The 14,635-nt window shown below is 53.7% G+C and overlaps 2 protein-coding genes across 2 annotated transcripts in view; both read left to right on the top strand.

Annotated features, from left to right (window-relative positions):
- Nucleotides 1-14,114, top strand: part of LOC139255986 (uncharacterized) — a 69,050-nt gene extending 54,936 nt beyond the window's left edge. The window contains exons 3-4 of the mRNA XM_070874070.1: nt 61-861; nt 14,049-14,114. Coding sequence (XP_070730171.1) covers nt 61-861; nt 14,049-14,087 — 840 coding nt within the window. The 3' untranslated portion in view covers nt 14,088-14,114. The remainder of the gene's footprint in view (nt 1-60; nt 862-14,048) is intronic.
- A 76-nt stretch (nt 14,115-14,190) lies between these two features.
- Nucleotides 14,191-14,635, top strand: part of LOC139255987 (retinol dehydrogenase 13-like) — a gene marked incomplete at its 3' end in the record, with an annotated part of 169,864 nt that continues 169,419 nt past the window's right edge. Inside the window, exon 1 of the mRNA XM_070874071.1 lies at nt 14,191-14,368. Within this exon, the coding sequence (XP_070730172.1) occupies nt 14,191-14,368 (178 nt within the window). The remainder of the gene's footprint in view (nt 14,369-14,635) is intronic.

Genomic DNA, 14,635 nt, shown 5'->3' with positions numbered 1-14,635 from the left:
CCAGGGTCTGACCTCTCTCTGTGTGTCTCCCCAGGGTCTGACCTCTGTGTCTCTCCCCAGGGTCTGACCTCCTTGGACCTGTACGGGTGCAGCAGGATCCAGTCTGCAATCCTGGCCGACCTGATTGGATGCCTGCCTCGCCTTCGCAAGCTGTGCCTGTTGGGCACCCAGTGCAACAGCCGGGTGCTGTCGGCCATCGGGGGGAGATGCGGTGAGCTGCGGGAGCTGGATGTGTCTCAGTGCAAGGAAGTGACTCCCAGGGGCCTACTGCACCTGGTGTACGATCAGAGCCGAGCTACCTTCACCGTTCTCCAGCTGCGGCGGCTCCTGACCGAGCGGGTGGCCCTGTGCCCCAGTGAAGTGACACACCAGGCGGTCACTGTGGCCTTCCTGCTCCTCGCCCTGCCCAGGTTGGAGTGTGTCGCTCACACCTTCCTGGCGGAAGCACTGACTCTGATCCACGGACAGCACTTTGGGAGCGGCCAGCAGTTTCTCCAGTCCTGCGGGTTCCCCTCGCTGGCTGAGGTGGTACGGTCAGGGCCCAGGTCGTGGGCCGGAGCCGGGGTCGATCGGAGCACCCTGGGCCTGAGACGACTGGACGTCGCCTTGGACCACAACCTCGCCCTCCTCACCTCCACCTGCACACAGGTGGTAGAAGCCATCATTGTGCGCGACGACGGACTGACTGACCTGGCGCACCTCACCTCCTGGGGGAAGCTGACCCACCTGACGCTGGAATGTTCCGGGCTGTGCGGCAGGCCGTTGGGCGAGGTGATGCCGGTTCTGTCCCGCCTAGGCCCTCAGCTGCGGCTCCTCTCCCTCCAGAACTTCCGCTGCCAGCCGGAGGCCTCCCTGGGCGAGGTACTGGGATTCTGCCCCATTCTGCGGGTTCTCCAGGCCCAGCTGCACCCCCCCCCACCGACCACCTCCCCCCCCACCGACCACCTCCCCCACCCACAACCCCCCCTCCGACCACACACCCCCCACCACACCCCCCCCGACCACACACCCCTCCCCCTCTCCTCCTCCCCCATTTCCTGACCCCCTCCCTGTCTTCTTCCTGCGGCTCCCTTTGTCTCGGTGGGGGTGGTGGAGGAATCTGTATAACATGGAAAAATGTATAAATGGACGCAAGCGGGCAGACACACGCCCCTCCGTGGTGGGGGGCGGGGGGTAGGAGGGTAACTGCCCCTGTGGGGGTAGGAGGGTAACTGCCCCTGTGGGGGGTAGGAGGGTAACTGCTCCTGTGGGGGGGAAGGGGTAACTGCTCCTGTGGGGGGGGAAGGGGTAACTGCCCCTGTGGGGGGTAGGAGGGTAACTGCTCCTGTGGGGGGGGGAAGGGGTAACTGCCCCTGTGGGGGGTAGGAGGGTAACTGCTCCTGTGGGGGGAAAGGGGTAACTGCCCCTGTGTTGGGGGGGGTGTAGGTGGGTAACTTCCCCTGTGGGGGAGAGGGGTTGAATGCCGGGCTAAGTTTGGGAGAGAGGCGGCTCAGCCAAACCCGGGCCGCACAGGACCTGCACCACACGGAATCTCTCTGACACCCGTGTGACCCAACGGTCCGTGTGGCTGACACAGCCCAGGGGTCTCCTAGTCCCACTGGGAGGTCCGTGTGACTGACACAGCCCTGGGACTGATCTAGAGCAGTCTGGTCCTGGGACCGTGGTTACCTGAGCTGGTGTTGGCTGCTCCCGATAGTGTGAAGTGTTGCAGGAAAGGCAGAGTGTTTAATCATGTGTAAAATACATCATGGTTGTGCATTGGAGAAATTTCCAACAATTTGCAAGATCTGGCAGGTTGATGTATAACCGAGAGGGAGAGCCCAGTGAGCACCAGTTTATAGAACAGGGTGTTGGGATTAGGTTTCCAATGCACCATCATAGATTTCAAAGCTTCTTATCCTGCTTCTTTTCCACACAATCGGAAATTCCACCAATAAAATTTCTCTGGCGATGGAGGGCATGTTTGGTTTGATGATTTATTTTACAGTTGACACTATCTGAAGTGGGCTTGAAGCAAAGTGACCCAGAGACCCCCGCCATAGGTAACTTGTTGAACTCAAGTTTATGGAGCTCCATACAATCATAGATATTTACCGCACGGAAGGAGGCCATTCGGCCCATCGTGTCCACGTCTGCCGACAAAGAGCTACCCAGCCTAATCCCACTTTCCAGCTCTTGTTCCGTAGCCCTGTAGGTTACGGCACTTCAAGCGCACATCCAAGTACTGTTTAAATGTGGTGAGGGTTTCTGCCTCTACCATCCTTTCAGGCAGTGAGTTCCCCCCCACCTCCCTCTGGGTGAAGACATTTCCACGACAAGACATCGATGATGAAGTCCAACATCACCTCCAGTGCAGCCTTCGGCTGCCTGAGGAAGAGAGTGTTCGAAGACCAAGCCCTCAAATCTGGCATCCAGCTCATGGTCTACAGGGCTGTATTAAAATCCACCCTCCCGTATGGCTCAAAAACATGGACCATGTACAGTAGACACCTCAAATCACTGGAGAAATACCACCAATGGTGCCTCCGCAAAATCGTGCAAATCCCCTGGGAGGACAGATGCACCAACGTCAGTGTTCTCGATCAGGCCAACATCCCCAGCATCGAAGCACCGACCACACTCGACCAGCTCCGCTGGGCGGGCCACATCGTCCACATGCCCGACACAAGAATCCATAAGCAAGCGCTCGACTCGGAACTCCTACACGGCAGGCGAGCCCCAGGTGGGCAGAGGAAACGTTTCAAGGACACGCTCAAAGCCTCCCTGATAAAGTGCAACATCCCCACCAACACCTGGGAGTCCCTGGCCAAAGACCGCCCTAAGTGGAGGAAGTGCATCCGGGAGGGCGCTGAGCACCTCGAGTCTCGTCGCCGAGAGCATGCAGAAACCAAGCGCAGGCAGCGGAAGGAGCGTGCGGCAAACCAGTCCCACCCTCCCCTTCCCTCAACCACTGTCTGTCCCACCTGTGACAGACTGTAATTCCCGTATTGGACTGTTCAGACACCTGAGAACTCACTTTGAGAGTGGAAGCAAGTCTTCCTCAATTTCGAGGGACTGCTTATGATGATGATGAAAACATTTCTCCTCTAATCCTTCTACCAATTACTTTAAATCCATGCCCCCTGGTTACTGACCTCTGTTCAGGGAAATAGGTCCTTCCCATCCACTCTATCTAGGCCTCTCATAATTTTATACTCCTCAATTAAATCTCTCCTCCGCCACCTCTGTTCCAAAGAAACGAACCCCAGCCTATCCAATCTTTCCTCATAGCTACAGCTTTCCAGTCCAGGCAACAGACGAGGCTGATGTGTTTACAACCATCTTCAGCCAGCAGTGCCGAGTGGATGATCCATATCGGCCTCCTCCTGAGGTCCCCACTATCACAGAAGCCAATCTTCAGCCAATTCGATTCACTCCTCATGATATCAGGATACGGCTGAGCGCACTGGATACAGCAAAGGCTATGGATCCCGACAACAACCCGGCTGTCGTGCTGAAGACTTGTGCTCCAGAACTAGCCGTGCCTCTAGCCAAGCTGTTCCAGTACAGCTACAACACTGGCATCTATCCGACAATGTGGAAAATTAACCAGGTATGTCCTGTCCACAAAAAGCAGGACACATCCAATCTGACCAATTACCGCCCCATCAGTCTACTCTCAATAATCAGCAAAGTGATGGAAGGTGTTGTCGACAGTGCTATCAAGCGGCACTTACTCACCAATAACCTGCTCACCGATGCCCAGTTTGGGTCTGCCAGGACCACTGGGCTCCAGACCTCATTACAGCCTTGGTCCAAACATGGACAAAAGAGCTGAATTCCAGAGGTGAGGTGAGAGTGACTGTCCTCGCTATCAAGGCAGCATTTGACCGAGTGTGGGCTCAAGGAGCCCCAGTAAAACTGGTCAATGGGAATCTGGGGGAAAACTCTCCACTGGCTGGAGGCAGATCCAGCACAAAGGAAGATGGTTGTGGTGGTTGGAGGTCAAACATCACAGTCCCAGGACATCGCTGCAGGAATTCCTCAATAATAGACCCAACCATCTTCACCAATGACCTTCCCGCCATCATAAGGTCAGAAGTGGGGATGTTCGCTGATGATTCCACAGTGTTCAGTTCCATTCACAGCCCCTCAGATAATGGAGCAGTCCGTGCCACGTACAGCAAGACCTGGACAGCATTCCATTAACCATTATCTTTTGCTTCCTACCTCTAAGCCAGTTTTGGATCCAACTTGCCACTTTGCCCAGGATCTCATGAGTTTTAACCTTCGTGACCAGTCTGTCATGTGGTACCTTATCAAAAGCTTTGCTAAAATCCATATACACTGCATCGTATGCACTACCCTCATCGACCCTCCTGGTTACCTCCTCGAAAAATTCAATCAGGTTAGTCAAACACGATCTTCCCTGAACAAATCCCTGCTGACTGTCCCTAATTAATCCTTGCCTTTCCAAATGTAGATTTATCCTGTCTTTCAGGATTTTTTCCAATAATTTTCCCACCACTGAAGTTAGGCTGACAGGCCTGTAATTACTCAGCCTATCCCTTTCTCCCTTCTTAAACAAGGGTACCACAGTCTAAGGATAAGGGGTAAGCCATTTAGGACCGAGATGAGGAGAAACTTCTTCACCCAGAGAGTGGTGAACCTGTGGAATTCTCTACCACAGAAAGTAGTTGAGGCCAATTCACTAAATATATTCAAAAAGGAGTTAGATGTCGTCCTTACTACTCGGGGGATCAAGGGGTATGGCGAGAAAGCAGGAATGGGGTACTGAAGTTTCATGTTCAGCCATGAACTCATTGAATGGCGGTGCAGGCTCGAAGGGCCGAATGGCCTACTCCTGCACCTATTTTCTATGTTTCTATTAGCAGTCCTCCGGCACCATGCCCAAGTCCAAAGAGGATGGGAAAATGATGATCAAGGCCTCTGCTATTTCCTCTTTTACTTCACTCAACAGCCTGGGATGCATTTCATCCAGGCCTGGGGACGTAACTACTTTCAAAGCTACTAAACCCCTTAATACTTCCCCTCTCACTGTTTATTTCATCCAGAATTTCATTCTCCTCGATAGCATTATCTGCATTGCCCCTTTCCTTTGTGAAAACAGACGCAAAGTATTCACTAAGAACTGTCTTTTGCCTCCACACAAAGATTACCCTCATGGTCTCTAATAATTTAATTGGACCAGCCACATAAATACTGTGACTACAAGAGCAGGTCAGAGGCTGGGTATTCTGTGGTGAGTGTCTCACCTCCTGACTCCCCAAAGCCTTTCCACCATCTACAGGGCACAAGTCAGGAGTGTGATGGAATACTCTCCACTTGCCTGGATGGTGCAGCTCCAACAACACTTGAGAAGCTCGACACCATCCAGGACAAAGCAGCCACTTGATTGGCCCCCCATCCCCCACCTTCAACACTCACTCCCTCCACCACCGGCGCCCCCTGGCTGCAGTGTGCACCATCTACAAGATGCACTGCAGCAACTCGCCAAGGCTTCTTCGGCAGCACCTCCCAAACCCACGACCTCTACCGCCGAGAAGGACAAGGGCAGCAGGCGCATGGGAACACCACCACCTCCACGTTCCCCTCCCAGTCACACACCATCCTGACTTGGAAATATATTGTCTTTCGCTCATTGTCGAGCCTGGAACTCCCTCCCCAATAATACTGTGGGAGCATAAACATGCACTGCACTTTTTTTTGGCAGACAGGTGACAAGCCCCGCCCCATCAAACTCCACCCTCTTCCCAGACCCAATGATTTCATGCACCTCGTGCCGAGAAGCAGGACCTGAGGTTCCGACTCCTCCCCCCACCCCTGCCCCCCGGCTGGCCTGGCCCTTAGAGCGAGAGGGTGGGGGGACGGAGGAGAGAGAGAAGCTTGTGGGGTGGGGGGAGGGGGAGGGGAGAGAGAGAGAGAGCGCTTGGGGGGGGAGGGGGAGGGTGGGGGGAGAGAGAGAGCCTGGGGGAGGGGCGGGGCAGGGAGAGATAGAGAGGGAGGGGGGAGAGAGAGACTGGAGGGGGGAAGAGAGAGACTGGGGGGGAGGGGGTAGAAAGAGACTGGGGGGGAGAGACTTGGGGGACAGGGGAGAGAGACTGGGGGGGAGAGAGAGACTGGGGGGGCAGGGGAGAGAGAGAGACTGGGGGAGAGAGACTGAGAGACTGTGGGGGGGAGAGAGAGAGACTGTGGGGGGAGAGAGAGAGACTGTGGGGGGAGAGAGAGAGACTGTGGGGGGAGAGAGAGAGACTGGGGGGGAGAGAGAGAGACTGGGGGGGGAGAGAGAGAGACTGGGGGGAGAGAGAGACTGTGGGGGGGGGGAGAGAGAGAGAGAGACTGGGGGGGAGAGAGAGAGACTGTGGGGGGGAGAGAGAGAGAGAGACTGTGGGGGGGAGAGAGAGACTTGTCGGGGGGAGAGAGAGAGACTGTGGGGGGGAGAGAGAGAGAGACTGGGGGGGGAAGAGAGAGAGACTGCGGGGGGAGGAGAGAGAGAGAGACTGCGGGGGGGGGGGGAGAGAGAGAGACTGCGGGGGGGAGAAGGAGAGAGAGAGAGAGAGACTGGGGCGGGGGGAGAGAGAGAGAGAGACTGGAGGGGGGGCAGAGAGAGAGACTGGGGGCGGGGGGAGAGAGAGAGACGGGGTGGAGAAAGAGAGACTGAGGGGGGAGAGAGAGAGACACACAGGCTGGGGGGGGAGCGGGGGAAGAGAGAGAGACTGGGGGGAGGAAGAGGGAGAGAGACTGGGGGGAGGAAGGAGGGAGATAGACTGGGGGGAGGAAGGAGGGAGAGAGACTGGAGGGGAGGAAGAGGGAGAGAGACTGGAGGGGAGGGAGAGGGAGAGAGACTGGGGGGAGGGGGCGAGAGAGAGAGAGAGACTGGGGGAGGGGAGAGAGAGAGAGAGATGGCGGGGGAGGGGGAGAGAGACCGGGGGTTGAGGGGGGAGAGAGAGATATAGAATCTGAGGCGGTGGAGAGAGAGAGAGAGTCTGGGGGGGGGGGGGGGGGTGGGAGAGAGAGAGTCAGGGGGTGGGGAGAGAGAGAGGCTGGGGGGCAGGGGGGTGAGAGAGAGAGGCTGGGTGGGGGGCAAAGGGAGAGGGACTGGGGGAAGGGAGAGAGAGAGAGAGACTGCAGGGGGTGGGGAGAGTGAGATGCTGGGGAGGGGGAGAAAGAGAGGCTGGTGGGGTGGTAGAGAGAGAGAGGCTCGATGGGGGAGGGAGGTGCTTGGGGGGGGGGAAACAGGCTGAAGGAGAGAGAGGTGGGGGAGAAAGGCTAGGGGTAGAGAGAGAGGCTCTTGGGGGAGAGAGACACGGCGGGGTGGGGAGGGGAGGAGAGGCGCTTGTGGAGGGGGGGAAAAGAGGCTGGGGGGGTAGAGAGAGGCTGGGGAGAGATAGACTGGGGGGAAGAGAGTGAGAGACTGGGGGTGGAGAGAGACTGGGGGGGAGATAGAGATGGGGGAAAAGAGACTGGGGGAGGCTGGAGGGGAGATAGAGGCTGGGGGTGAAGAGTAAGGCTAGCAAGGGAGATAGAGGCTGGGGGGCAAGAGAGAGACTGGGGAAACGAGAGAGAGAGGGAGTCTGGGGGGGTGTGGGGGAGAGAAAGAGACTGGGGGAAGGGGGAGAGAGAGAGAGAGATGGGGCTGGGAGAGAGACGGGGCTGGGGGAGAGAGAGAGACTGGGGGGGGGAGGAGAGAGAGAGGCTGGAGAGGGGTAGAGGTTGCGGGGGTAGAGAGAGAGAGACTGGGGGGGAGTGAGAGAGGCTGAGGTGGGGGGGAGAGGTTGCACGGGGAGAAAGAGAGGCTGGCAGGGGGTGGGGGGAGAGTGGGAGACACGGGTGGGAGGAAGACGGGATCATGTTCTTCCAACTACCTACAAACATAGAAACAGAAAATAGGTGGAGGAGTAGGCCATCCGGCCCTTCGAGCCTGCACCACCATTCAATAAGATCATGGCTGATCATTCCCTCAGTACCCCGTTCCTGCTTTCTCTCCATACCCCGTGATCCCTTTAGCCGTAAGGGCCATATCAAACTCCCTCTTGAATATATCCAATGAATTGGCATCAACAACTCTCTACGGCAGGGAATTCCACAGGTTAACAACTCTCTGAGTGAAGAAGTTTTTCCTCATCTCAGTCCTAACTGGCTTACCCCTTATCCTAAGACTGTCCTCTGGTTCTGGACTTCCCCAACATCGGGAACATTCTTCCTGCATCTAACCTGTCCCGTCCAGTCAGAATCTTATATGTTTTGATGAGATCCCCTCTCATCCTTCTAAACTCCAGTGTATAAAGGCCCAGTCGATCCAGTCTCTCCTCATATGTCAGTCCAGCCATCCTGGGAATCAGTCTGGTGAACCTTTGCTGCACTCCCTCAATAGCAAGAACGTCCTTCCTCAGATTAGACCAAAACTGAACACAATATTCCAGGTGAGGCCTCACCAAGGCCCTGTACGACTGCAGTAAGACCTCCCTGCTCCTATACTCAAATCCCCTAGCTATGAAGGCCAACATACCATTTGCCGCCTTCACAGCCTGCTGTACCTGCATGCCCACTTTCAATGACTGATGAACCATGACACCCAGGTCTTGTTGCACCTCCCCTTTTCCTAATCTGCCGCCATTCAGATAATATTCTGCCTTCGTGTTTTTGCCCACAAAATAGATAACCTCACATTTATCCACATTATACTCCATCTACCATGCATTTGCCCACTCACCTAACCTGTCCAAGTCACCCTGCAGCCTCTTAGCGTCCTCCTCACAGCTCACACCGCCACCCAGTTTTGTGTCATCTGCAAACTTGGAGATATTACACTCAATTCCTTCATCTAAATCGTTAATATATATTGTAAATAGCTGGGGTCCCAGCACTGAGCTCTGCGGCACTCCACTAGTCACTGCCTGCCATTCTGAAAAGGACCCGTTTATCCCGACTCTCTGCTTCCTGTCTGCCAACCAGTTCTCTATCCGCGTCAGTACATTACGCCCAATACCATACGCTTTGATTTTGCACACCAATCTCTTGTGTGGGACCTTGTCAAAAGCCCTTTTCAATGTCCAAAGACACCACATCCACTGGTTCTCCCTTGTCCACTCTACTAGTTACATCCTCAAAAAATTCCAGATTTGTCAAGCATGATTTCCCTTTCATAAATCCATGCTGACTTGGACCGATCCTGTCACTGCTTTCCAAATGCGCTGCTATTTCATCCTTAATAATTGATTCCAACATTTTCCCCACTACTGATGTCAGGCTAACCGGTCTATAATTACCCGTTTTCTCTCCCACCTTTTAAAAAAAAAATGGTGTTCCATTAGCTACCCTCCAGTCCATAGGAACCGATCCAGAGTCAATAGACTGTTGGAAAATGATCACCAATGCATCCACTATTTCTAGGGCCACTTCCTTAAGTACTCTGGGATGTAGACTATCAGGCCCCGGGGATTTATCGGCCTTCAATCCCATCAATTTCCCCAACACAATTTCCCGCCTAATAAGGATATCCTTCAGTTCCTCCTTCTCACTAGACCCTCGGTCCCCTAGTACATCCGGAAGGTTATTTGTGTCTTCCTTCGTGAAGACAGAACCGAAGTATTGGTTCAATTGGTCTGCCATTTCTTTGTTCCCCATTATAAATTCACCTGAATCCGACTGCAAGGGACCTACGTTTGTCTTCACTAATCTTTTTCTCTTCACTTATCTATAGAAGCTTTTGCAGACAGTTTTCATGTTCCCGGTAAGCTTCCTCTCATACTCTATTATCCCCCTCTTAATTAAACCCTTTGTCCTCCTCTGTTGAATTCTAAATTTCTCCCAGTCCTCAGGTTTGCTGCTTTTTCTGGCCAATTTATATGCCTCTTCCTTGGTTTTAACACTATCCTTAATTTCCCTTGTTAGTCACGGTTGAGCCATTTTATTTTTACTCCAGACAGGGATGTACAATTGCTGAAGTTCATCCATGTGATCTTTAAATGTTTGCCATTGCCTATCCACCGTCAACCCTTTAAGTATCCTTTGCCAGTCTATTCTAGCCAATTCATGTCTCATACCATCGAAGTTACTTTTCCTTAAGTTCAGGATCCTAGTTCCCTAATTAACTGTGTCACTCTCCATCTTAATAAAGAATTCTACCATATTATGGTCACTCTTCCCCAAGGGGCCTCGCACAACAAGATTGCTAATTAGTCCCTTCTCATTACACATCACCCAGTCTAGGATGGCCAACTCTCTAGTTGGTTCCTCGACATATTGGTCTGGAAAACCATCCCTAATACACTCCAGGAAATCCTCCACTGCATTGCTACCAGTTTGGTTAGCCCAATCAATATGTAGATTAAAGTCACCCATGATAACTGCTGTACCTTTATTGCACACATCCCTTATTTCTTGTTTGATGCTGCCCCCAATCTCACTACTACTGTTTGGTGGCCTGTACACAACTCCCACTAGCGTTTTCTGCCCTTTAGTATTCCGTAGCTCCACCCATACCGATTCCACATCATCCAAGCTAATGTCCCTCCTTACTATTGCATTAATTTCCTCTTTAACCAGTAACGCTACCCCGCCTCCTGTTCCTTTCTGTCTATCCTTCCTGAATATTGAATACCCCTGGATGTTGAGTTCCCAGCCTTGGTCACCCTGGAGCCATGTCTCTGTGATGCCAATTACATCGTATCCATTAACTGCTATCTGCGCAGTTAATTCATCCACCTTATTCCGAATACTCCTCGCATTGAGGCACAGAGCCTTCAGGCTTGTCTTTTTAACACACTTTGCCCCTTTAGAATTTTGCTGTAACGTGGCCCTTTTTGTTTTTTGCCTTGGGTTTCTCTGCCCTCCACTTTTACTATTCTCCTTTCTATCGTTTGCTTCTGCCTCCATTTTATTTCCCTCTGTCTCCCTGCATAGGTTCCCATCCCCCTGCCATATTAGTTTAACCCCTCCCCAACAGCACTAGCAAACACTCCCCCTAGGACATTGGTTCCGGTCCTGCCCAGATGCAGACCGTCCGGTTTGTACTGGTCCCACCTCCCCCAGAACCAGTTCCAATGCCCCAGGAATTTGAATCCCTCCCTTCTGCACCACGCCTCAAGCCACTCCTCTGATCTATCCTGCGATTGCTACTCTAACTAGCACGTGGCACTGGTAGGAATCCTGAGATTACTACTTTTGAGGTCCTACATTTTTATTTCGCTTTTTAATTTAGGAACATCGTTGGAGTGGACACTGTCACTATTCACTTCATACCCAATAAACTTGTTAACAATCCGTACACAATGCCCCGTCTATGATACGGAGGGGGGTGGAGGACTGGGGTAAGGCACTTTGGTTGTGGGAGGATGCACGGATTCGGAAAAGGCACTTCGGCTGGGGGAGGATGCACAAACTCGGGTAAGGCACTTCAGCTGGGGGAGGATGCAGGGACTGGGGTAAGGCACTTTGGCTAGGGGAGGATGCAGGGACTTGGGATAAGGCACTTCGGCTGGGGGAGGATGCACAAACTTGGGTAAGGCACTTCAGCTGGGGGACGATGCACAAACTCGGGTAAGGCACTTCAGCTGGGGGAGGATGCAGGGACTGGGGTAAGGCACTTCAGTTGGGGGAGGATGCAGGGATGGGTAAGGCACTTCGGCTGGGGGAGGATGCACAAACTCGGGTAAGGCACTTCGGCTAGGGGAGGATGCAGGGACTGGGGTAAGGCACTTCGGCTGGGGGAGGATGCACAGACTGGGGTAAGGCACTTCAGCTGGGGGAGGATGCAGGGACTGGGGTAAGGCACTTCGGCTAGGGGAGGATGCAGGGACTGGGGTAAGGCACTTCGGCTGGGGGAGGATGCATGGACTGGGATAAGGCACTTCGGCTGGGGGAGGGATGCAGGGACTGGGGTAAGGCATTTTGGCTGGCCCTTGCTGAATTCTGGGGAGCTCTGTCCTCTATCGCTTCAGGAAGTCAAAGTGGATGGGGTTATAATTTGCAGAGTCAGTGAGACCTTGGGATGGGCGGTTCCAGTGATACATTCCTGTAAAACTTCAGGGTGTGGCTTATCCTCCACGGGGACCAATCACAGACAAAGGGTGGAGCATGGTGGTCATGAGTGCAGTCCAAATACGCGTGTCCTTCAATAAATGCTGATGTTGCTAGCGACGCCCACATCCCACGAACAAATCAAAAAACAGGGAGAGAGGCTCAGCAGTTGGGTCAAGCAGTGAAAACAGAGAGTAATGGTTAATGGATGTTTATGTGACTGGAGGGACGTAAATGCTGCTGTTCCCCAGGGCTTCGTGTTGGGACATTGCTATTCATTGATTTGCAGACGGGACAACAATAGGTCAGGTGATTATCTATGAAAACAACAACAACTTGTAGTTATATAGCTCCTTTAACGTAGTAAAATATCTCAAGGCGCTTCACAGGAGCGTTTCAAGACAAAACAAATAAATTTGACACCGAGCGACGTAAAACAAAATTACAGCAGGTGACCAAAGGCTTGGTCGGAGGTGGGTTTTAAGGAGCGTCTTAAAGGAGGAAAGAGAGGTAGAAGGGCAGTGAGCACAGGGGGTGATGGGTGAGCGGGACTGGGTGTGAGTTAGGACACGGGGCAGTGAGCACAGGGGGTGATGGGTGAGTGGGACTGGGTGCGAGTTAGGACACGGGGCAGTGAGCACAGGGGGTGATGGGTGAGTGGGACTGGGTACGAGTTAGGACACGGGGCAGTGAGCACAGGGGGTGATGGGTGAGTGGGACTCGGTGCAAGTTAGGACACGGGGCAGCGAGCACAGGGAGTGATGGGTGAGTGGGACTGGGTGCGAGTTAGGACACGGGGCAGTGAACACAGGGGGTGATGGGTGAGCGGGACTGGGTGTGAGTTAGGACACGGGGCAGTGAGCACAGGGGGTGATGGGTGAGCGGGACTGGGTGTGAGTTAGGACACGGGGCAGTGAGCACAGGGGGTGATGGGTGAGTGGGACTGGGTGTGAGTTAGGACACGGGGCAGTGAGCACAGGGGGTGATGGGTGAGTGGGACGTGGTGCGTGTTAGGACACGGGGCAGTGAGCACAGGGGGTGATGGGTGAGTGGGACGTGGTGCGAGTTAGGACACGGGGCAGTGAGCACAGGGGGTGATGGGTGAGTGGGACTGGGTGCGAGTTAGGACACGGGGCAGTGAGCACAGGGTGTGATGGGTGAGCGGGACTGGGTGTGAGTTAGGACACGGGGCAGTGAGCACAGGGGGTGAAGGGTGAGTGGGACTGGGTGTGAGTTTGTACACGGGGCAGTGAGCACAGGGGGTGATGGGTGAGTGGGACTGGGTGTGAGTTTGTACACGGGGCAGTGAGCACAGGGGGTGATGGGTGAGTGGGACTGGGTGTGAGTTAGGACACGGGGTCACCGAGCACAGGGGGTGATGGGTGAGCGGGACGTGGTGCGTGTTAGGACACGGGCTGACGAGTTTTGGATGACCTCAAGTTTACATCGGGTAGAATGTGAGAGGCCAGCCAGGAGTGCATTGGAATAGTCAAGTCTGGAGGTAACAAATGCATGGATGAGGGTTTCAGCAGCAGAAGAGCTGAGGCAAGGGGTGGAGACGGAGGTGGAAATAAGCGGGTTTAGTTATGCTGTGGATATGTGGCTGGAAGCTCATTTCAGGGTCAGATATGACATCGAGGCTGCGAAGAGTCTGGTTCAGCCTCAGACAGAGGTTGGGGAGAGGGATGGAGTTGGTGTCTGGGGAACGGAGTTTGCGGCGGGGACCGAAAATAATGGCCACGGTCTTCCCAATATTTAATTGGATAATATTCCTGCTCATCCCGAACTGGATGTGGGACAAGCAGTCTGACAATTTAGAGAGTGAGGAGGGGTTGAGAGAAGTGGGGGTGAGGTAGAGCTGGGTGTTAGCATACATGTGGAAACTGACGCTGTGTTTCCAGATGATGTTGTCAAGGGGCAACATGTAGATGAGAAATAGGAGGAACCAAGGATAGATCACAAAACTCTTGGCATGATTCCCATCTCTGTGTCATTGTCCCTTTAACAAATCTAAACTTTTTTTGCAGTTTGTAATTGATAGTTTGAGTGCCAACAAAAGATTCTGAAGGACATAAGTTACCGGTTAAACTCGTACATGCAAAAGCATTCACTGCGGTGAAATCAGTTGGACTCTGCACTCGGTGCATCAGTTGATATAATCCTGCCATCATGGAGCTGTCCCTCCTCACCTCCGGGATCATTTCACTCGCCTCCCACCCAGCTTGGCTCATAGTTTCAGTTGCCCTGTATCTCGTTGTCAGGTTGCAAAGGAGAGGATGGTGGAGACCGAGAGAGTGTCCCGTGGATCTAACCGGGAAAACGGCCATTGTCACTGGCGCTAACACAGGTAAGTGTCTGCAGCAGCTTGGCTCAGTTAGTAACACTCCCTCTCCCTGCCAATCAGAAGGTGACAGGCTCAAGCCCCTCTCTCAGACTTCAGCCCATAATCCAGGCTGACCCTTCAGTGCAGTGCCGAGGGAGTGCTGCACTGGCACAGGTATTGCCTTTCGGATGAGACATGAAACCGAGGACCTGTCGCAGTTTCAGGTGGCTGTTAAGGATCCCATGACTATATTGGATGAAAAGCAGAGGCAATAATCTCCCTTCAGTAAAA

Source organism: Pristiophorus japonicus, unplaced genomic scaffold (assembly GCF_044704955.1).
Source record: "Pristiophorus japonicus isolate sPriJap1 unplaced genomic scaffold, sPriJap1.hap1 HAP1_SCAFFOLD_666, whole genome shotgun sequence".
NCBI classification, from domain to species: Eukaryota; Metazoa; Chordata; class Chondrichthyes; family Pristiophoridae; genus Pristiophorus; species Pristiophorus japonicus.
This window is presented reverse-complemented; position numbering and strand designations above follow the sequence as displayed.